This window comes from Nannospalax galili, unplaced genomic scaffold (assembly GCF_000622305.1).
Source record: "Nannospalax galili isolate Female #2095 unplaced genomic scaffold, S.galili_v1.0 scaffold155, whole genome shotgun sequence".
Taxonomy (NCBI): domain Eukaryota; kingdom Metazoa; phylum Chordata; class Mammalia; order Rodentia; family Spalacidae; genus Nannospalax; species Nannospalax galili.
In genome coordinates this window covers 3,723,347-3,746,114 of record NW_008339923.1, presented here as the reverse complement: position 1 = coordinate 3,746,114, position 22,768 = coordinate 3,723,347, and the positions used below count along the sequence as shown (strand labels likewise).

Below are 22,768 nucleotides of genomic sequence, written 5' to 3'. Positions count from 1 at the left end.
AAGCAGGACTTGGTAATGTGTAAGAGTCTCCTGCATGGTTCTGGTGTTGAAAGTGTGAAGGGGTCACAGAGAGCAGCTGAGGCTTGGCACTCTGAGAGGCCAGGAAAGGCCATAGGTGAAAGTGCATCTTCAGTTGCAGTGAAGACCCCAGGACTAAAGGGGTCATGGAGAGAATCTGAGGCTTTGCACCCCAAGAGGCAAGAAGAGGCCATCGATGAAGGTGTAGTCTCAGTTTCAGTGGCGACCCCAGCTTTTTGAAGATGCTGGGACCATGGGACGACCACCAAGGACAGCGGCAGGTGTGGCATGGAGCTGGCCTGTGTCTACGAGATGAGCTGAGTGTGCTGTGGACTGCAGTCAGAGCAGTGGAGCTGCCAGTACCCTTTGGAGCCAGAAGATCGTGAGTGAATCCCAGATGTCCAGCCTTGAGCTACTTTGCTGGACTTTGGTTTTGCTTAGGTGTGCCCGATTCTTCCTTTTGAAATAAGACAGTGCTTGTTTTGGATTTTACAGAAGCCCACCCACAGTTGAGACTTTTAAAAGAGACTATGGACTTTTAAGTGTTTGGATTTTTTTAAGGAGTGTGGGGTTTTTAAGATTGTACTGTCTTATGTTGTGATATTAATGTTAACAATATATCTTGGGGACAAGAATTGGAAAGCTTATGGTTTAATAGTGATGTGTTTGTGTGTCAAGTTGACAAGGGGTCAGTTGTGCTGGATAGCTTTAGTGTCAACTTGACGCACCTGGGTTGAGGGAGCCTCAATCGGGGAATTGCCACTATTGGACTGGCCTGTGGCCATGTCCGAAGGGCATCTTCTTGATGAGTGAGGTGGGAGGGCCAGCCCACTGTGGGTGGTGCCACCCCTGGGCAGGTGGGCCTGTGTTGCATAAGAAAGCAGGCTGAGCAGGGGCCAAGGGAGCAAGCCAGTAAGCAGCATTCCTCCATGGCCTGTGCTCCAGCTCCTGCTTCCAGGTTCCTGCCCTGAGTTCCTACCTTGGGCTCCCTGATGAACTATGACTTGGGAGATGTAAGCTGAATAAACCCTTTTCTCCCCAAGTTGGTAGTGGTCAGAGTGTTTTGTCACAGCAATGAAGAAAGAAACAAACTAGGACAGGGAACAAGACCAATCTACAAAGAGATTGGATAGGAAAATGGTGGACACTTGGATTTGATGAGTGATGTCTGTGTGGTTTGATGGGTGATGTCTGTGTGTTTTGACTGGTGATGTCTGTGGATCACTCTGAACATAACAGGATGAACATTTCCAAGGCATGAGCGCTGGCAAGGTATCTTGAGCATGGCTGGGGCTTCTGACAGGCACGTGCAGTCCATAAATGCTAGGCTCCTTGACATTTGTGTGTGACGACAGCAGCAGGCTCAGTGTAATATTTTTAACTAATTTTTTACTATTATGCGAAGGATTTCAAAATAAAAATACAGACATACACTGATTTTTCATTCTTCTTCAGGTTTTCCCCTAGTTAGCTAAAAGATGAAGAAGTGAACAGAGCAATGAAAGTCTAAGCAAATGTGGAGCTATTCTGGAGCTACATCATGCACTGTGATTCATTTACTGCCTAGAAATACATAAAGATTAGCTCACACACTTAGGGAAGTGTAATTCGGGTGTATCGGTACTCCTATCAGGAACAGAAAAAGTCACTTACCATTGCTGTAGGTACTGAATTTAAATAGATGGCTGCTTTTTTATTTAATAATGTGATTTGAAATTATGCCAATTAAAAAGAAAGAATTGCGGAAGTGGAATGCAGCCTGTTACAGGATTTTATCTGAATATTAAGTATAACAAATGATTCAGTTACAGACTTCATTTTCTCATGCAGCTATGCTCTGTCGTTTCAAGAAGGAAATTTGCTGAATTAAATTAGAGCTAATTTCCGGTTGTAAGTGAGATGCTTCTCTTATATTGACAGCATAAAAGTTCTTGAGCTTTATGACCCATTTAAACATTCCAAAGTGCCATCTTGGACTCCACAACTCTTCATAAAGGAAAATACCCATATTTGATAATGGGATTATGTTTGGAAACCCTATCCTAAATCCTTTGTTTCCTCTCAGGAAACCTGTCCCTGCCTGTTTTTCACTTAATATCCATCTTAGTAGACTTTGTCAGAGTTACTTGTTTAATTACAAAATGTTTATATAAATTCCTATCAGATGTCCTGTGGACTAAATACTGAAGGATAGCAATATTTCTAAATATGTTTATTAATCCTTTGAGAATGTCTTACAATATAGTTTAATCATATTCACCCCCTTTCTCCCCTAAATCCTCCTAGATGCATCTATGCCCCACACACAGACACTTCATTTTTTTATGACCTCTTGATTCCAATTTGTGCTGCCCATATACTCCTGGGTGTAGAGCCATCCACTGGCACAAGGTCGACCCAGAAAGAGCCGCACTCTTAAAGATAATTGAGTCTCCTTCTCCCCAAAGCCATCAGCTGTCAATAGCTCCTCTGCTAGATGTGGGGACTCATAAGCCTCTCCCCTCTTGTTTGTTGCTGAAATGTTGACTGGCTTGATCTTGTGCGGGTCGTGACTGGGCAACCGCAGCTTGAGCTCTTGAGTGCTGCGGTCCTGTTCTGTCTGGAGACACTGTTTCTTCTCATCCTCCCTGACCTCTAACTCTTGTAATCTTTCTGCTTCCTCTTCCACAGTGGTTTCTGAGCCGAGCCTCTTTTTAAAGTAACAGAACTCAAAATACTCAAGGACAGATACCCTGTTCCTAGTATACACACCACTTATAATAAGATGCCTCTTAAACCAAGTTGCTGGGGGACACCACACCTCAACATTTCATAATGAAGATTAGTTTGTGTGTGCACGCAGATATTCATATTGTGAATGTGGGTACACACCTGTCATGGCAAACAAGTGGAAGTCAGAGACAACGTTAGGAGTTGGTTCTTACCCTCCACCTTCTGAAGCAGGGTCTCTCATTGTTCACTGTATTAGCATGGCTAGCAGATTCATGAGCTCTCAGATTATAGACTCCAGTGCTACGAGTCCAGCTTTTACATGGGTTCTGAGAAATCAAACTCCGGTCCTCACACGTGGATAGCAAGCATTTTTATCCCCCAGTGAACCATCTCCCTAGACCCCATAATGAAGATTAAAAGAGTTAACACATAGGACATTTTGAACAGTGCCTGACACTTGGTAAATCAGATCTGACCATTACTGTTGCAGTTATTAACATGCCATCACCTGCTTAGCCTCCTCTGTACATTTGTGGTGTAAGTCTCATACCTGGGTGAACAGATTTAACTTCAGGAAACCTCCGTAGTGAAAAATGCCATCATTAAAATGCTATTATGCAGTGGTAGTATTTTTAAAATTGCAGCAGCATTTTTCATATTTAAATTAGTCAATTATAACTCTGGTCATGACATCCTAAATCTCGTACCCAGTGGAAAATGGGAATAAGTGATATTCTGCTTCATTGTTTCTGGCTGTTTTCCAGGATTCGGAAGGAGTTGAAATTATGTTAGGAGTCTGTGCCAGTGGTCTCTTGATATATCGTGACCGGCTGCGAATTAACAGATTTGCCTGGCCCAAGGTCCTAAAGATTTCATACAAACGGAACAACTTTTATATTAAGATCCGGCCAGGAGAGGTAAGTACCACCATATTTGCATGTGCGTTGGAAGAAAGGTCTCAAGTGCACACAAAAATATTCACTATGTGCTGACAAGTTCCAAGCCCTGTGGGACATGGGGAATTATAGCTAAATGCCTGAGAGAATTTGTTGTGGATTTGTCCAATAAATAGTAATAAAATGTTTTCATCTATATTACTTGTTCTGGTTTTTTTTCCCCAACTGCATACATTAGATGAAAGGATTTTTGAAATCATAATTTAATGTAGAATCAAGATTCATGACTAATTTTGTATATGTCAAGCTGTGATGAATAGCTCTCTTCCCTTCTGTTGTTATAATTCCATTCCCTCTTTGTTTTTCTTCAAATCTGTCTTCACTTTCAAGTGGGTAGCTTCAGGATAAGGTGCTTTAAGGTACAAGAAAGATTGGAACAAAGGGTGCCAAGTGTGAAATGCATAAATAGTCCACCACCTGGAATATTTTCACTATGTTTCTGCTTAAATAATTTTTACTCCTTGGGCAACAGCCTACACCATCAACTTATATATTCCTTAGTTATTTGTACAGAGTAAGTTGTAAATGTCTGCTTTTATTTAAGAGAAAGTTATTAAATACCCAGATTTCTAATTGGTATTATTAATATATTAGAGGCAGTCAGACCTTAAAGATTGCAGCTCATGTTTATGTATCTGAACATTTTCTGGTATAATACAGAGTTATCTTCTGTCTTAAGATTTTACCTCTCCACTAGAGTTTCTTGGTGGAAAATGCATATTTAAAAATCAGAATAAAGAGCAAGAAGTCATATTTAATGTAACCATAAAAATCAAAATTATTTACGTTGACAATCTGTGAGCATTTCACATAATTATGCCAGAAATTATAGAGTTTTAACAAAATATTTCCTAGCTGGACGTAGTGGTCCACACCTTTAATTATAGCACTCAGGAGGCAGAGGCAGATGGATCTTTGTGAATTCAAGGCCAGCCTGGCTTACATAGTGAAGTTCGAGGCCAGCTGGGGTTACAGGAGACCTTGTGTCAAAAACAGATTTTCTAAAGATTAAATGTTAAACAATAATTCACACACACACACACACACTCATTTTGATTCATTGAGCACTTAAGTGAGCACTTGTTTCTTGTCCAAGACCATGTTAAGCGTTGGAAATAGAAAAGTAGACAATAGCAACTTCTGCTGCACATGAATGACTAGAGCGAATATGAAATTGGGAAACGGAGATTGTGGTTGGAGTAACTTGATATATGTCCCAATTCCCCCAGCCATCTCCTCAAACAAGAAAAAAGAGGTTAACTGTAATTGTATCTCACATGCCATGCAAGCCCTCACCTGGGTGCCTTGCCACATCAATTACTTTTGCTATTGGTGTCAACAGTCTGGTTGTTTTGTGCTCTTTGGAATAAGCCTTTATATTTAAGTGGTTGCCCTCTGCTGGCCTGGTGTATGAAGTCTTCAGAAACTGAAAACTTACTGTGTATCTGCAGTAATAATATTAAGATGTTACGGGCTGGAGAAATGGTTCAGGGGTTAAGAACACTGAATGTTCTTGCAGAAGACCAGAAGATGTGAATATATGCTCTCCTGATCTTATATATAATATAGATAGGTGTTAGCAGTTAACATTATAACCCACAGTAGAACATACAAGAAGCATAAGTAATATCAAATAGCACATTATCAAATATGCATATTTCTTGGGCAGACATTAGGAGGAAATGTTGTATATGCTGTGAACTGCTTCTATAAATATTTTGTTCATTTCTGAGCATTTCATTTGAAGTCATTACGTCATTGACAAACCATAAAAGTATAACTTAAAAATTGATTTCTGGAGGGAGGTTCAAAACATCCCTATTTCATAAGATGTGCAGGAGACCTCGTGTCTACATGTCTAAGCTGAAGCATTAAGGTTATTGATAAAGGATTGTTTAAAATGACTGGATTGCTTAATATGAATTCTGAACATGACTGAATAAAGAAAAAGTATGAGTAGCATTATGTCTAAATTATTTACAGATTTTTTTTTTTGTTATCTGTAGTACCAAACTGTGTTTTGTTTTGTTTTTTAGTTTGAGCAATTTGAAAGCACCATTGGGTTTAAGCTGCCAAACCATCGAGCTGCCAAGCGCTTATGGAAAGTGTGTGTTGAGCACCATACATTTTTCAGGTAGGGAAAGATCATTTTGATTTCTTCCTAACAAACAATTGGAAGGATGGGAATGACTTCTACCCAAAAGTTATAGAGAAAAATTTGGAGGAATGCCATTTCTATCCCGCTCTCGTCTCACTGCCGGTAAATTATTTTACCCTCTATTTCCTTCTTTCTCTTCCTCTTCATTCTCTCCCTCCCTCCCTCTCTCCTCTTTCTTTCCTCTCTCCTCTCTCTGCTCACGTTTGTGAGAGTACAGGTGCATACATGTCATAACATGAACATGGATGTCGGAGGACACCCTTAGGTATTAGTTCTCACCTTCCACGTTGAGACAAAATCTCATTCACTGTTGCATACACCAGGATTCTCCTGTCTTTGCCTCCCGCTCACTGTAGATGTACTTGGATTACAGGCACTAACTTGTCCCGGCTTTACATGGGTCCTGGGGATCCAAACTCAGGTTGTCATGCTTTTGTGGCAAGTACTTTACCCACTGGACCAGCTGTCCTGAAAACTCTCAATCATCCTTCTTCAGTCTCTTAAGAGCTGGGATCAAAGGCCTGTGTGACCACATCCAGCTTGCACCAAGTTCTTAAGAAATCTTTAAAAACAAATCTGACTAGGGGCTGGAGAGATGGCTCAGTGGTTAAGAACACTGGCTGTTTTTGAAGAAGACCGGGGTTCAAATCCCAGCACCCACGTGGCAGCTAACAACTCTCCATAACTCCAGTTCCAGGGGATCCGACAGCCTCTTCTGTCCTCCGTGGGCATTGCGTGACACGGGTGCACTTGCCCGCATGCAGGCAATACATGCATACACATAAAATAATAATAATAATTAAAATCTGACTGAATTTGAAGAATTGTCTTTGTCTTTTACTTATCTGCTCTTGCTCCTTTATTATCATGTCTTTTCATTGTTATTTTTCACAGTTTTCAAGTATTATATCCATTACTATTTTTATTTTTTATGTGTTATATATGTATTTAGAAATAAGGTCTCCCATAGCCCGGGCTGACTTTGACTTTCTGACTCCCCTGCCCCCACCTCCCAAATACTAGGGTTACAGGCATGTACTACCATGTCTGATTTGCTATTTCTTTATTTTTGGGTAGTATAGGGGATACAGACCACAGCCTTGGACATACTAGGCAAACTTTCTACTACGAAGTTCTATCCTCAGACTATTCCTTTCTGTTCTGATCATTTCTTAATACACTGACTTCCTTTACTCACATAGAGTACTAGGCCCATCAGATTCGTTCATGCCTAGAAAAACAACAAATTATCACCCTTCTTCACTAACATTATCCATTTGGTCCCTCTTTAAGTTTATAGAATGTCCATTTGTAGTCGTAAAGTTATCTAGACCAACCAAACCTATTTTACTTATACCCCTCTATAGCATACTTAGTTAATTAGTACTGTTTCAATTGATAATATTCTTTCCTATAAAGTCAGATTCACGTAACTACAAGTTGTATGTTACTTTTAACAAAGAAAAAACAGCAATAAGCTTTACAAGCAATCTGAACATTTAAGTTAATTTTCTAGTATTTTTCTTTAATACCTTTAGACTACTGCTACCCGAAGCACCGCCAAAGAAATTCCTGACCTTGGGCTCCAAGTTCCGTTACAGTGGCAGGACGCAGGCCCAAACCAGAAGAGCCAGTGCACTGATAGACCGCCCAGCGCCTTACTTCGAACGCTCATCCAGCAAACGTTACACCATGTCTCGCAGCTTAGATGGAGGTAGGCATTACTTATTGGCTCCTAGCAGTTCTAGTAGCTTTGCAGAAAGGTTCAGGAAACCATTAAGAGCTTTTGCTCAACATACTGAGAAATGGAAAGAAATGGATCTGAGCAGCTGAATGGCAGAGTTTTAAGATCCTCATCTCCACAAAAGTGGCTTTGTCAGTCTTTTTTGTCGTGGATTTACTTAAGTTACATCGGTTAGGTACTCGGGGAATGAACATGTCTTTAGCATACTGGATTTGGTGAAAGATTATTTCATTCTAAATATAGTACTCACATCTTCTATAACTCAGTTCTCTTCCCAGAAGATCTCAAGTGACTAACAGGAAGAAAACTATAAGTTAAAAATATCTCTTTCTTAACAATTAGAATAAAAATTATCAGTTGGCTGATGATCATTGGGGAAAAGATGAGTCCAGTCCACCTGGTGGCCTGGGAGAGCTTGACTGTGGTGAACAACTACTGTCTGTCAAGTAGATGAGTACAGCAGGAGATGACCTGTCAGCATACATTTCTAGGAAAGAACATAGTCCTGAGTTTGTAGTAGGGTTCTCTTTTGTCTAACAATATGCGATGTCATTCTTAGTAACATAGGACATGTGCTTTCCACTACAGAGCACCCCAGCAGTAGTGACACTTAGGAACTGAATCATGGCAGGCCTCCATCATCTAATTCAGGGCACCTAGCCATAGCTTATTGGGTTCATTAGAGACTTGTTCTATATGAATAAAGAGATTTTTCTGACAGACATGTACAATTTTCATAAACCTAAAGTAAAAGAAAGAAGGTCATATGTGCCTGGGGCCACCCCCCTCGGTTTTTTCAGCTGTACCTAGTGGGCCTCAGTTCCCCTGTCCATTCACCTTCTCCCAGGGTGATGGGCGGCATGAAGAACTCTCTGAATCCCTGATTAAAAGACTCTGTCTTGCTAATGGGCTATTTTATAAACAGTTTACAGAAGTGATCATGCTTGTATTATGAATACTATGCTACGTGTATTGCTACTTATGTAGGACAAAAGTCATCTAGATATATAACTGAGTCCAGACTGAAGCCCAGGCTCTGCAGTCCTAGATTTTAAACGTGTGAAAATGGGAAAACGTTCCACAGGGTTACTGTGACGAGTAAATAAGTTGTACAGGAAAGAATTCTTGATGTAGATGCAATTATCACTGTAACTATGTTGGTAATTATTGTTAGAAACTTTGGTGAGGGGACCAGTACATTAATTACAATTAGCCTTCATATCTGATGTTCTGAATCTACAGTGAACCAATGGATTGACAATATCCTTCAGAGAGAGAGAGAGAGAGAGAGAGAGAGAGAGAGAATAGGGATTTAGCCTGCTGAACATGGCCAGGGTCATAGGTATACTTTCAGTATTGTTTCACATCAAAATTATTACATCCGTGCTGAATGTATACACACTGTTTTTCTTTACTAATTCTCTAAACAAACAATATAATAATTATATAGCATTTACATTGTGTTTGGTATTAAAAGCAACTGAAATTGTTTAAACTATACAGGCAGATGTGCACAGGTCCTATGCACATACTGTGTCATTCTGTCTGAGAGTCTTGAACATCTGTAGACCAAGTATTCACTAAGATCCTGTCAACAATCCCTAAAGAATGCCAAGGAAGGATTCTGCTATTCTGTATCTTCTAAGACTTCTAGAATCAAGACCATTTGCAATTGAATTAAGACATTAAAATCTCCATGTTAATGCTGAAGCTTTTCTTTCTGATCTGTGTATTTCCTCCTCTTTAGAGGATCTCTGCTCTATGTGTATTCTCTAAGTCAGTATTTGAGGACGTTCTGTAGAATCACACTTTTCCCCCACTCTATTGAGTGAAGTACACCCAAGGGAATACAATTGTTGTCAGTGTTGTTTTCCTCATGACCTTTCTGTGATCAGAAGACAGAAGACAATTGTGAAATCAATGTACTAATATCATGCTGTCTCTTCCTCTCTGCCTTAAAGTGATGTTAGTATGTGTTGTCTCACTTTTTGTGACCCTGCCAATTCTAGTATGTTTGCCGATGATGAGCTGGGTGGCCATGTCTGCATATTGGAACATAAACTGCTTTTTGACAAGATGGCAGCTTATATACAACAGCATAACTGGCCGTTATAAAGCTCATATTAGCTCATCAGAAGAAAGAGACAGAAAAATTCTTAGTGAAGGATTTCATTCTAGAATCCCTTTATTTCTTGAGGTTCCAAAGTTTCTTAAATATGAATCTGAACTGTAATTTGTCTGTGATCAGCTGCTGTGTATTTGAAAAGCAGCACTTGTAAATTTCAATAAATTTTTATGATACATAAACCCTAAAAGAATGAGTGGCAGATCTTAAAACGTAAGCATCTCTTTCACTAAGACACTGTCTGCCATGAGAGGCCACGTCTCACATCTCTGCTTTTGCATGCTTTTTGCTTAGCAACCTTTGTCTTGTTTTCTTCAAATATGAGCAATGAGAATGAATGTATATGCATATCTTCATAGCAGTTTGCTAAAATGCAGTAGAAATTGAAACATTTCCATATGTCAATTGAGAGGAATTACCATCCAAATATTCTAATGTCTGCCAAAATGGTTAATTTTCATTGCTATTTGGGCTTTGTAAAAGTGATAGACTTTGCCAGCATTGAAAACTGGTAATAGAAGTAAGTCAGTGCTTCTTGATAGATGACACTTCCATAGATATGTCTGAAGTCAAGGGTATTAGAACAATTGTCTACTGCAAATATTGCTTTGTGTTGCTGAGCTTGCTATGAAGATAGTTCTAGTGCCTAGCCAGTGCCTGCGGGAGTAAAACCAATTTCACCTCCTTCCACTCACCGCCACCCTCACCAAAGAATATGAGAATGGGTAAGCATTATCCTAGGGTTTGAGACATGAACATTTAAATAATTTTAAAACACTGGTCAGGTGATGCAGCAAGATACATGTTAACGATGGTGCTTGGATGAAGGTACTTGCAGCTCTGACTTGCATTCCCAAACCAACCTGGTATTTTATAGTACTGTTTGTCTCCCAGTAATGGGACGGTGTAGTGTTATCCATCTGTCTTCTGACTTAACTATCTGGGATTTTATTTCTCCAATTGTATTTGCTTTTAGCGTCAGTGAATGAAAACCATGAAATATACATGAAGGATTCTATGTCTGCTGCAGAGGTTGGTACTGGCCAGTACGCCACAACAAAGGGCATCTCTCAGACCAACTTGATCACCACTGTGACTCCAGAGAAAAAGGCTGAAGAAGAGCGTGACGAGGAAGAGGACAGACGGAGGAAGGCCGAGGAAGCCACGCCTGTTGCGGCCATCCGACACGAGGGAAAGGTACAGCTTCCAGGCCACCTCCTACAGCTGCTCCAGTTCTTCGGAGCAGCTCAGGAGTTCTGAGATTAGAAACCAGGCGTGCTAAGATGGAAGGGAATGCATATTCCAGCCCTGATCACGTTCGTGTCAGTTTTTAAATTATTATTCTTATTTCAACATTTTTCTTCTGAAAGTTGCTTTCTTAGCTTTGTGGAAAACTTTAACTAGGAATGTGCTATATAAGACTTTCAACAGCTGGCCTGTATGTTTCTCTTTAAAGATATTTTGGGTGGTGCAGTACATGATTCTGTTTGGATTCATATTTCACAACTGTCAGTAAAGCCATTTTCTGTTTCTGGCCCCAGTCTCCTACCCAAGTATGTTTTCCTACATATACAGGAAACATATCTCCATTTTTTTTAAACTACTTGTACACGAAGTGACCATAGCCTGTGCATTTATAACTAGTCTCTTAGTCTTCTAGTTATAATCCCGTGAGGAGAGGAGTGAGTGACCATGTCTCGAAAATGGATGTTAAAGCACTATTGTGCTTTGCAATGAAAGAGAAAATTGAATTTGACCTAACAGAAATTTCTCCCAAAATTTCATTCGTTGTATTTAATGACATCATTTCCCCCCAAATTAAATTTCTTAAGCATTATTTTTAAGCAACAGTTTGTTTTTGATAATCCAATACTATAACAACTTCTTAGCAAAATACTTTAAAAATCATCATACTTGGGAGGCTCATACATAATAACAATGGTCAATTAGAGGCCCCTGAAATGTACAAGGGATACAGAAAGAGGGGAGATGGAAAACAAAGAGTCTTAGAACCTCCGGGTTACCCTGGAACGCACACTTGACTTGCTAGTGCTCTTCTGCATTGTAGGCTCTTCACATACAAATGCTTGTGAGAAAACCACAGCACCTGGAACCCACAGGAAAATGTTTCTTCCCATAAGAATTTAGCAGGGAGCTCAGCAGATAATGCCTGGCTCTAAGGATGTGGCTGAGTGGGGAAGTGCTTGCCTAGCATGTGTGAGACTGAGTTTAGCATCCAGCATCTCAAAATCACTGAAATGAATCAGTACTTCCTGTAGAGTATAACCATTCCAGATTACCCTGTCCATCACCTTTCTAGTTTTGCTTTTAAGAACAAGATTCTTTGCTTTCCAAAGGGAAAAATCAACACAGAGACCGAAATGATGGCAGGGTATTTGGATCATTTCTGTTCACATGAGCTTTGTTCTAAATTTTGCTTTTCCTCTCTTCCCATTGTTCATGCCAAGGTCAGGTCTTAACTGGGCCACAAAAAGACAAGACATCTGACATGTGAATGGCTCTTCACTTAATGGCTTCAAAATTTCTTGAGCTCACTAGTGCTAACAAATGGTTCTCATAGATGTACAAATATAATTAAATGGCACATAAAAATAAAGGATTTTTAGTTTGCTCCCACAGTATGTCCAGGCTGTCTCCCTTTATTTTGTTTCAAAAGCCTTCTCTGTGGCTTTTACATGTATCAGCGTGTAGTACTCAGCTGTCTCACTTGTGCCATTAATGTCATGGGAAAATTAAAAGCCAAAGGAAACTACTACCTTTGTAATCCCGGTCTCCAGGAAGCCGGCCTTTAAGCAGGCGCCTTCAGAAAGACTGTAGCTGAGATCTGGTGCTTATGAGGTGCCAGCTGTCTTTATTTCCCCAGTGCAAAGCTGTCTTTTAAAAAGCACTTTAATAAGCAGCAAGGAAGATTAAACCATAATTTTATTCTTTTCCATCTTCAAAGAGTGACATAGAGGATACTTATTTTTGAACCAAAATAAAAATGTACTGCTAGAAATAGTTCTTAAAAGACTGGTCCCTAGGCTGCCTGGGGAGGAGGCACATTGTTGCAGCTAATGACCGTCCAGGTCCAGGGCAGCATCTCACTGCTCTGGGGGAGGTGCCACCGTGTGGAGGCAGCTTGGAACATCTACATTATTCTTAACGGAATGAGATTTGTGCAAGTTCCTGTTTAAAATGCAATGTCAAGTGTGAGTGTGCAGGAAAAGCCACACTTGTTTCACAGTCAAAAGAGACATTGCTAAGTCTGACATATCCAGGATAAACTTTCATTTGTGCATTGTGTCTCTCTTATGCCTCAGCTGTAATTTTATTTGTGCATTTTCTTTCCCTCTGTTGCTATATTTACCAAGTCTCTCAAGACAGGATTAGATAACTACCACCAAGGAGCCTGAGGAATTTCCATGCTCTCAGCTTGCTAAGTAACACATGTACACACACACACACACACACACACACACACACACACACACACACGACTCATTATCTTTAGGCTCCATGTGCCTTGGCCTTGACCTCATCATGGCCCCTTTGCCCCAGGCCTGCCTGGGATCTGCCTCCTTCCTCCCCCTTCTTGCCCAGCAGCTCCTCCTTCACCTGCAGAGGAGACTGACTTTGGCTATGGAGAGGAGACACCAGGGTTCTAGAGAGAGGAACCTGATTCCCCTGTCCACGGAAGCAGGAACTCTTAGGCCTCACTCAACTGTAGTGCACGCTTTGTCACTGTGTGAAGGTAATTTCAGTAATAAACATACCCTGTATCTGCTCAGTGAAAGCAGAAGGCTGAGAAATTGTATCTTTCCATTATTTATGGTCCATGAATAATAGAAACCAAACACATAGAAACTGTGCTACAAGAAAATACATTCTTCTTGCTGGCATGCCCAAACCATTCATAAGAGCTAAAGTTCCACTTAACATCCCAGATAAAAGAGCCAAAATAGAAGAATTTTCCAAGGAACCTCAATTCATTGTGTGGAGTCAGTGATACTGAAATGCTCATCCATCATTGAGTCCCCCTCCCCATCCCCAGTGGTAACTGCTTATCAGATAGGAGTGGGGCCAGAAACTTCAGGATTAGAAAGTCTACCTATTTCAGACATAATTAAGGAAAGGAAGGAGGGCTGTGAGAAAATATTTAAGATAATCAAAATTTGAATTGGATTTCATTTTCATTTTTGATCCAACTGAAGTATCAGGACTGACGTGTTACCTGAGATCAGGAGGTTATTGAAAGTCTTAATTTGGGCTTATTAGAGTTGCATTTGCTCTTCCAACCCTGAAGCTTTCTCAAGTTATCATTGAAATGAATTTTTTTATTGTGGGAAACAATTATATGCGGGAATTGGTCACAAATGATTTCTGTTCTGACCTTTGACATCACAGCTATATATGATGATATGGGAGAGCCGTAGCCCTCCACAGTGAGACTAAAACTCAAGACCAACCTTAGTGCTAAAATTCTTGTTTTATAATTTTATGTTGATACCCACAAGAAAGTTAACTAATCACAGTTTTCTTTTTGTCCTTTTGCACCCATGTTTACTGCTTCCTGTCTCTCTCTCTGTCTCTTTCCCATCAGTCACCTGGGCATGGCACTGACTCATGTCCCTTGTCACCCCCATCAGCCCATTTTGACCCTACATCCCCCACAGAGCTTCGTAGGAGATGTAAGGAGAATGAGCGCACATTTCCAGGTTCTGAGCTCTCCAAAGCCGAGTCTGCCTTGGAGTCTGATGGCCAGGGGAAGACTTACTTAGGGGACCAAGATGTGGCATTTAGTTATAGACAACAGACTGGCAAAGGAACCACGCTGTTTTCCTTCTCCTTGCAGCTCCCTGAGTCGTTCCCTTCCCTCCTAGATGATGATGGGTACCTCTCGTTCCCCAACCTGTCTGAAACCAACCTCCTGCCCCAGAGCTGGCAGCACTACCTCCCCATCCGCTCACCCTCCCTCGTGCCCTGCTTCCTCTTCATCTTCTTCTTCCTGCTCTCTGCCTCCTTCTCAGTACCATACGCCCTCACTCTCTCCTTCCCTCTGGCTCTGTGCCTCTGCTACCTGGAGCCCAAGGCAGCCTCCTTGAGCGCCTCCCTAGACAATGACCCGAGTGACAGTTCAGAGGAAGAGGTGTGTACCTCAGCATAGAACACACTTTCCCTGCGTGTTCTGTGCTTCAGTCCAAATCAGTGTTAGCTGGCTGCTGCGATAGTGGTCCTACTTTCAGAGCCTCATTTATTGTCTGTGCCACTATGTTAAGGGTTTGTGTGTTGGGGAGTCCAAGCTGGGCCCCAGGGTTAGGCACAACACCATGTGGACGTAGCAGTCTGCGGCCAGCTGTAATCATTCTGCTACCCACTGAGTTCTACACGAGCTCAGGACTCAACCAGAAGTCAATTTCAAAGAACTCGTGCAGTATGGAAAGGTCAGGGCTCAGTTACAGATTTTCTGTTCAGTTATCATCCAGTAAATTAAATCTTGTGTAATACAAATAAATAGCTTCCAACTTAAATAAGATTCAAGGAGAGATGGAGTGATTGTGCCAGAGGTTATGCATTTTCATGTTTAAATAGCTTTCTCAAATTGCCTATGTGTCTCCACCCAGGAAGAAATGAAATATTTTCTGGGTCCTATTTGATAGAGGTTGATAATGTTGCATCAGAAGAATTCCCAGAACAGTTTAAAGTATCCACGGATGTCAGGCATTGGTAAAGCCAGAAGCAGGACCAGAAAGAAACGTATGTAATGCAGTAGTGTCCAGAAAAAGTTAGGACAAGTTGTACCTGAGGTTTTTCCTCTATTATTCTAGCAATGCGATATACGTGTCAGACAGCAGCAGGAGCCCCAAATGCCCACATTTTGATAGTGTGGTAAAGCCAGGGAATTGACCAAGTATGTATGTAAAGGAAAAAAGTCCCTGAATTTTCAGCCTGCAGTCTCCTGTCCCCCATTCCAGTCACTAGGTGAGTCAGTGTAACCAGTAGCTTTTCCTCTTTAATTGCTCTCCTTCCCACTGCTCCGCAGCCCTATGAACAGCACAGCAGTCTCCCTTTCTGTGGACTTCAAACAGTGCAGGGAAAAAAATAGAAGCTGCCTCCAGAGGCACTGGCTGTCATGTCTTTACCCTACCCTCACCTCTCACTAGGCTCCCCCTAGTTTGCCTATTCCCACAGAGCAAGCACTTTTTGTGGCAGGAGATAAGCCAAACACTCCTAGCATTAGAAGAAACTGACAAAGTCAAGGAAACACTAAAAAAAAGCAGAGAAAGTCTGTTCAGTTCCATGCTTAGCTAGAAAGTCATAATTTGACCCATACCTGTGAGTCTATAGAGCTGCTAAAATGTGTAAGTGCATATATTTAGAGGCATTGTGACCATATCTGTTTGGCAAAAGGGAAGAATGTGAATGGTCTCACAGGTGCTTTAAATGAAAGTCTAGACTTTTCAATGCAGTATTGCATAAGAGTCCTTCTCAGCGTTCTTGATACGTGTACATATGTAGATAACTATTTCTGTCAGAGAAATATTTTAGGAACTACGTTAAATCATAGGCTTTAACATAACCATGTCTCACAGTGGTAGAATTATCAAATAGTAAAGGACTAGAGCATGCTATAGTTGGGAATAGAGTTATCTACATAGACCACGATGGGTTTCTAATTTAGAAATATATTTTCCTTAGCAGAGGAATAAAGCCTCATGCTCACATAACACCAAAAAAAATTACTGGTTTGTGCTTTTCTAAATTCGGGATAACTGCTTGAACTTTTCTACAGCTAACCACACAGATCTTGTGCCTAATCCAGGGTATACATCTTGTTGTAATCAGTGCATGGGAATCAATGTTCAACTTGGGCATGTCTGCATTACATCAGCAAAACAAATCACAGCAGTCCCTGTCTGAAGCTAGTGGGTGTGGAATTGGAGCTTTCCAGTCCTCCCTGTCCTGGTTATTGCAGACTCTGAAACTGTGAATTAGCGCTGATCACTGCAGTCTTCGCGGTCCTCACCAGCCTCCCTTACCCCTTACAGCTCTCCTGCAGCCAGGCTTGCAACTTGGCCATCTGTTCAATGTTGACTCTTAACTCCAGGTATTAAGAGCTGCACGTTGTAGTTCAACTTGAGCCATAGTTGAGCCTAACTATGTTGAGCCTAAGTCATAGTTAGGTCATTGTGTTTTTTAAAGATGCCGTTTGCTTACATGGCTCGTTTTATTCTCTAGGCCTCAAGCATTTTGGCAGCTAAACTGGGTGACCCCTTAACATACAGCTCATCTCTGTCACTTTCATTTTGCAAAATCACTAATGACAGTTTTTTACATTGTTCTTGTGTTGTAGTGAGTCAGTCCGTTCCAGCTTTTCTTTTGAGTAAACCACAGTAGAGAAACAATCATTTCAAACTATGATGCAGTTGGCCAATCACTATTCTTTTATGTTTTCAGAATGCTCAAATAAGAAGAGGCAGAATATCAAATCATCTTTCAAGAAGCATAAGATGAATTTAGCTCCCTATAACATAAACTACTTGTAAATTTCTGAGTAATTTTTGAAACACAAAGAAAAGGTAGACAACTGAAATCTGGCAAAAAATTAATTGACTGATTTCTAACTTTTTTAAGTTGTGTAAAGGTAGTATTATATAATAGCTCATGACTTGTTATACTTCTGTTTTGTGTCATCATAGGTACACAGCATATAGTATTAACAATGTGTAGTATAAATAACAGTTGCTATAAAACATGCTTTATTCAGTTCTTGCAACTTCTATTGATGGATTACACTGTAAAGTAGGACTTTCAGGGAGTCCACAGATGTTTTTCTTAATATAGGATCTGACCATGTTGACTACATTGACTGCTCTAGCTTGAGATTAGGATCCTCCTGTCTCCACCTCTCAAATAACTGGATATACAGGCACATCCCCTGTACACAGCTTTTCAGGAAGTTTATATATGGCCAACAGTATGTGATGGCATAAACCAAGGAAAACTGTTAACATGTCACCAGTAATATCATATTTCAATTATCATAAAAAGCTATAACTCTGTGTGTTGTGAGTGCTACAAAGCATTTGCCCCTCACTCAGTATGGTTAGGTAGGCCTGTTATTTTCTCTATTTTCCAAGAAGGGACTCTATTAAATTATGAGATATGTCCAATGTATCACAGGTTTGAACAGCAAGGATTTGAATACATGTCAGTCTGACATCAGATACCCTACTCTTGCTAAGATGTTGGAAAGTTCATGAAGTAAATTTTAAAACCATGTAGGAAGAGAAGTGCCTCAGGAACTTCAGATGTGTTTTATATAGCTGATTAGGTTACTAAACACAAGTCATTCTTATTTTCTTAAAGGCCTAGAAAGTCTTTGAGAGTTGTGTATTTCATACTGGCTTTCCTCAGTTTTGAGGCCTTGTGACTAACATAACCATGTCTCACTCTTAGAAGAAAATTAATAGACACCTCCTGCTCTACTTTTTAACTGAGGTGATTAGGTTGTGAAAAATGTACTGAGAAATTTTCTCCACTTGCCTTGGGAACAAGGTTGCTAGAATTCCATTCTCAGGCACACCTGCCAAGCAGAAAATTCAACTCCTTTCATGTTAGAAATATGTAAAACAAAATTTTGAAATAGTGCCAAGAAAGTGGCCTGGCCTAAGGTACATCAGTAGAGACAGACAGTCTTGGGTGCCATTTCTAGACATTCCATGTGCTTTAGTGTTGGACCTAGATTCACAAGTATAGAGCCTCCAGCTTGGGTTTTTGTTTTCAAATTATTACAAGTCTTTGATTAAGGGAAATTTATGAAAAATTAGTTGAAATTTGTGGAGGAAAAATCAGTTCAAATTTGGGTATTTAGATGGATGTCCTGCTTTCAATATCCATGACTCTACTCAAGAGAAAATAATTTTTACTTTCAATCATAAACCCCTTTGAGGGGGCTGGAGAGATGGCTCAGCAGTTAAGATCACTGACTGCTCTTGCAGAGAACCTGGGTTTGATTCCCAGCACCCACCCACATGGCAGCTAACTACGGTCCCTAACTCTAGTTCCAGGGAATCCAGTGTCCCCCTCTGACCTCCACAGGCATTGCACCGGCAGGGTTCACTTGCATACATGAAGGCAGTATACATAAGATAAAAATAATAAATAAAATATATTTTTTAAAAAGCCCCTTTGAAACAGATTAAAAAGTGAGTTCTGAAATTGCAACCCTAGTCTCCCCCTAAAATCCTAGGCTCTGCCAAATGCTGTGCTTTGTTTTATTTGTCTCCAAATAGATGTCTCTCTCTTTCTCTCTACTTTTTCAATTACTATTACTATTATTTGCATCATTTGAATGGTATTTTTGCAATGAGATGTTTAAACGCATACTTTAATACACCTTTATTTTGGAGGGTGGGGCAAAGTAAACAACATGGCTGTTACCACTTGGCAGTGCTATCTGAAAACTCAGTTGTTTTTCCTGTATAAAACACGTACCTATGAATCACCAGTGTGAGCGCTAATCATTAACAGGTAATGCAGACAGCCTAGTGGTCAGAGAGGGTGAAAATAATCAAAATATAAATGAGGGGCTGAAAGTCCAGTGACTGGTAAAGTAGCTTTAAACATAAACTTAAATTTTCATTTACTTTTCTCGTGCCATTATTAGAAGGAAAAAAAACTATATAAACCTCCATTTAGTTTGTATTGAGCATTTTTAGGAGAGCTTTTGGGGGCATCAGTGGAACGCCTAGGAGGAAAGTGACAAATTGATATTCTGACCCATAAAAGCAGATAGGTCAGTGTGGCCCGTTGGATGTGTGCCTTGGGTCTTGACCTTGGAGGGGCTTTGCTGAACGCCCCTAGCTCTGCCTCTTCTTTGCTTGGCTTAAACTTATACTACCGTGGGAGGGTAGGATGCCACAGACCCCAGAGGAAGAAAGTGTTCACCTGTGTGTGCCCTATTTGACCAGATGGGTTTGTTTTCTGTCCCTGCTTCCTCCTGGGACCCTCATCATTTCTGTGGTCCACAGACTGACAGTGAACGGACAGACACAGCGGCTGATGGGGAAACCACCGCCACTGAGGTGAGTGTAAAGACTGAGAGTAGCTGGTAGCTACCTGGTAAAAATGCCTGCAGAGTGACTCTGAGTGCAATATTTCTGCGTGTCTGCTTTTGGAGAGGAGAGGAATGCTGCCATTCACAGTAGAAGCTAAATAAGTTTTGGTTTTGTTGGTTATTTTGCTAGGCCAGTGGTTTTCAAACTCTGGCTTGTGACAGAATTATCTGATGGGTCTCAGCCTCATGTTCCTCATTCTGAGGGGCATACGCAGGACTTGAGAATTTATAGTTCCACCCAGTTCCTAGGTAATATGGAGTCTGTTAATCTTAGGTCACCTTTTAAGAAGCAGTTACTGGGTGTGGTGGTACACACCTTTAATCCCAGCACTCAGCAGGTAGATTCTGCAGGTGGATCTCTATGAGATCAAGGCCAGTCTGATCTATATAGTGACTTCTAGGCCAGCTGAGGCTACAGGGAGACCTGTCTCAAAAAAAAAACAAAAACAAAAAACAGTTGCCTGATACCATTAAGTCTAAAAATGAAATGAAATATATTCCCTTCCCTTCGAGTCACCAGCACAATAGCAACAAAGGGGGATATGCAGAGAAGACACCTTGGTCCCATTGGCTGATAAGAAAGCTGACTCTAGCCAGATTTGGTGGCACAGGTCTCTAATGCCAACGCTTGGGAAGATGAGGCAAATGGATTGCAAATAGATGACTGGCTTGAGCTAAATAGCAAGACCCTGTCTCAAAACAAAAACAAAACAGACAGTAAGGACAGCATGCCAGGCCCCAACTGCCCCTTTTTCTAAGCACATGCATCTGCTTTTCAAAATACCAGAAAACCACTGAACAAGGAATCCATTCCTCTACTGTTCTTATGAAGCTTCATAATTTGTGTGTGATTTCTTCTTTGCATGTAAGAAAGCATTGCACCTATATGTAAGAGCGCAGTAGTGCCCACAACTAACAAGTTTATATAGACCTTAGTTTTTCAACCTTAGAGTAAATTACTTGGTAAGTCTTTATCTCCCACTCTTTTTGATGCTGGCAGTCGGACCAGGAGGAAGATGCAGAGCTCAAGGCACAGGTAGAAAATCAAAGATATAACAAAAACCCCAGACCAGTGTGTGATGTCGTTGTTTGTCTCCAGCATTCAGATCTTTCAGCATGCTCCCTATGGGTTCCCATGTTGATGGTGCAGTGTGTAGAATGGCATTTGTTCCCTTGACTATGTCCCTTACCTTTCCCTTTCTTCTCCACTTTTTTCAGAATAGTCTGATTAAGCGAATAAAGGGTGAAAATGTGTATGTCAAACATAGTAATCTTATGTTAGAGGTTGGTATTGGTATATGCCAGTGCATGCTTGTGTGTGTTTTCCTTTTGTGGTATACCTGTGGATTGGAACCATGATGCATGAACTGTGTGCTCACTTGTGACTGCAGATGACTTCTCGGCTTCCTCTGATTCCTTATTCTCTCCTAGACGTAGATCCCTTTTCCTCTGTGTGTCTTTATTTCAGTCTCTCTGGCAACATGTCAACTACACTTCTTATAGTTTACTTTTGATTTTATTTTATTTTTTTGTTTGTATGCTTGTGTGAAATGAAATTATTTTTCTTTCTCCCTTCCTGGAAACATCACATTTTTACCAGAGTGTTTAGTTTGTGGCAGTGTCTTGAATCCTGATCAAAATTCAGTTTCCTTTCACTACTAATGTCTTTTATATTACTCTTAAAAAGAGAGAGATGAATGGAAAAGAATTTTAAGGGTTTGACTGTTGGACTCTTTTTGTTCTGAATATAGGAGCTAGATAAAACTCAAGATGAACTGATGAAGCATCAAACCAACATCAGTGAGTTGAAAAGAACCTTCTTAGAGACCTCTACAGAAACTGCCATAACAAATGAATGGGAAAAGAGACTTTCTACTTCTCCAGTGCGACTGGCTGCCAGGCAGGAGGATGCACCCATGATTGAGCCACTGGAACCTGAAGAGGTCAGTATTCAAGTTGCAGGGAGACTTGTCTTCTACTCAGTGGCATCTCTACAGGGTCTGGAACTGGGAAGGAAATGGTGAGCATCCAGTGGAGAAGCTCACCCCTTGTGTGTGAATTACCCAGAATGAGATACTCAGTGCTCCCAAGAAAGGCTGCCAAGTAAGAGGAGTGGGTGTCCAAGGAGAGAGTCTCAGAATCCGGCAGTACTGAGAATGACCAGACAACCACAGGGAGACTGTTTTGCAAACTGGCTGATTCTGGTCCTTACTATAGATTTTACATCTTGGAGAAGCTAATCTGCTCTCTTAGTTAAAATCAACACTTTTCATATGCTTTCTACTTCTACATTGAGAAATGCCCCGAAAACTCATTTATGTTTCTTGTTAATTGGAAAATGAGGCATGTTGAGATTGTGTGCTGTTTGGATGGTGATAGAAGTTGATAGCATTTCAGAATACATTTGACTCTGATATACCACACAGGCTTTTCTTTAAATTAATGCTCTTGATTTTTATTTATAACTGGTTATTTTAACTAACTTAAAATATCAGTGTTTGATTTTTTTTTAAATCTAGAACGCAAGTTGCAGAAATTTCTTTTTAAATAACACTTTAACATATAGGAAAACTGTTTTTAAATATATTTTATTTATTATTTGTATTTTATGTGTATGAGTGTATTGCCTGCATGTATGTGTAATGCCACAGAGGTTAGAAGAGGGCATCGGATTCCCCTGGAACTGGAGTTAAGGATGGTCTGTAGCCACCATGTTGGTGCTGGGAATTGAACCTGGGTCCTCTGCAAGAACAGTCAGTGCTAAGCCATCTCTCCAGTCCAGGAAAACTGTTTCAAAATGAGGGAGGATCCAGCTGTTACTCCAGGGCTCCCACTGTGGGGGACCCATGAGTTACTGTGGTGCTCATTTGATCGTCCAGTAGATGCTATGCTTTCTCTCGCTGAAAAAAAATCATTTTTGGAAACTGCATCTTTT

The 22,768-nt window shown here is 40.6% G+C and overlaps 1 protein-coding gene across 12 annotated transcripts in view; it reads left to right on the top strand.

Moving 5' to 3' along the window:
* Positions 1–22,768, top strand: part of Epb41l3 (erythrocyte membrane protein band 4.1 like 3) — a 139,335-nt gene that overhangs the window by 101,319 nt on the left and 15,248 nt on the right. For 3 of the 12 annotated variants that reach the window (XM_029564288.1, XM_029564291.1, XM_029564293.1), the window contains exons 9-16: positions 3,495–3,647; positions 5,723–5,820; positions 7,383–7,558; positions 10,690–10,910; positions 14,317–14,862; positions 19,748–19,801; positions 20,834–20,869; positions 21,585–21,776. In XM_029564288.1, the coding sequence (XP_029420148.1) occupies positions 3,495–3,647; positions 5,723–5,820; positions 7,383–7,558; positions 10,690–10,910; positions 14,317–14,862; positions 19,748–19,801; positions 20,834–20,869; positions 21,585–21,776 (1,476 nt within the window). The remainder of the gene's footprint in view (positions 1–3,494; positions 3,648–5,722; positions 5,821–7,382; positions 7,559–10,689; positions 10,911–14,316; positions 14,863–19,747; positions 19,802–20,833; positions 20,870–21,584; positions 21,777–22,768) is intronic. The other 9 variants (XM_029564298.1, XM_029564295.1, XM_029564299.1 and 6 more) reach the window with 6 other exon arrangements.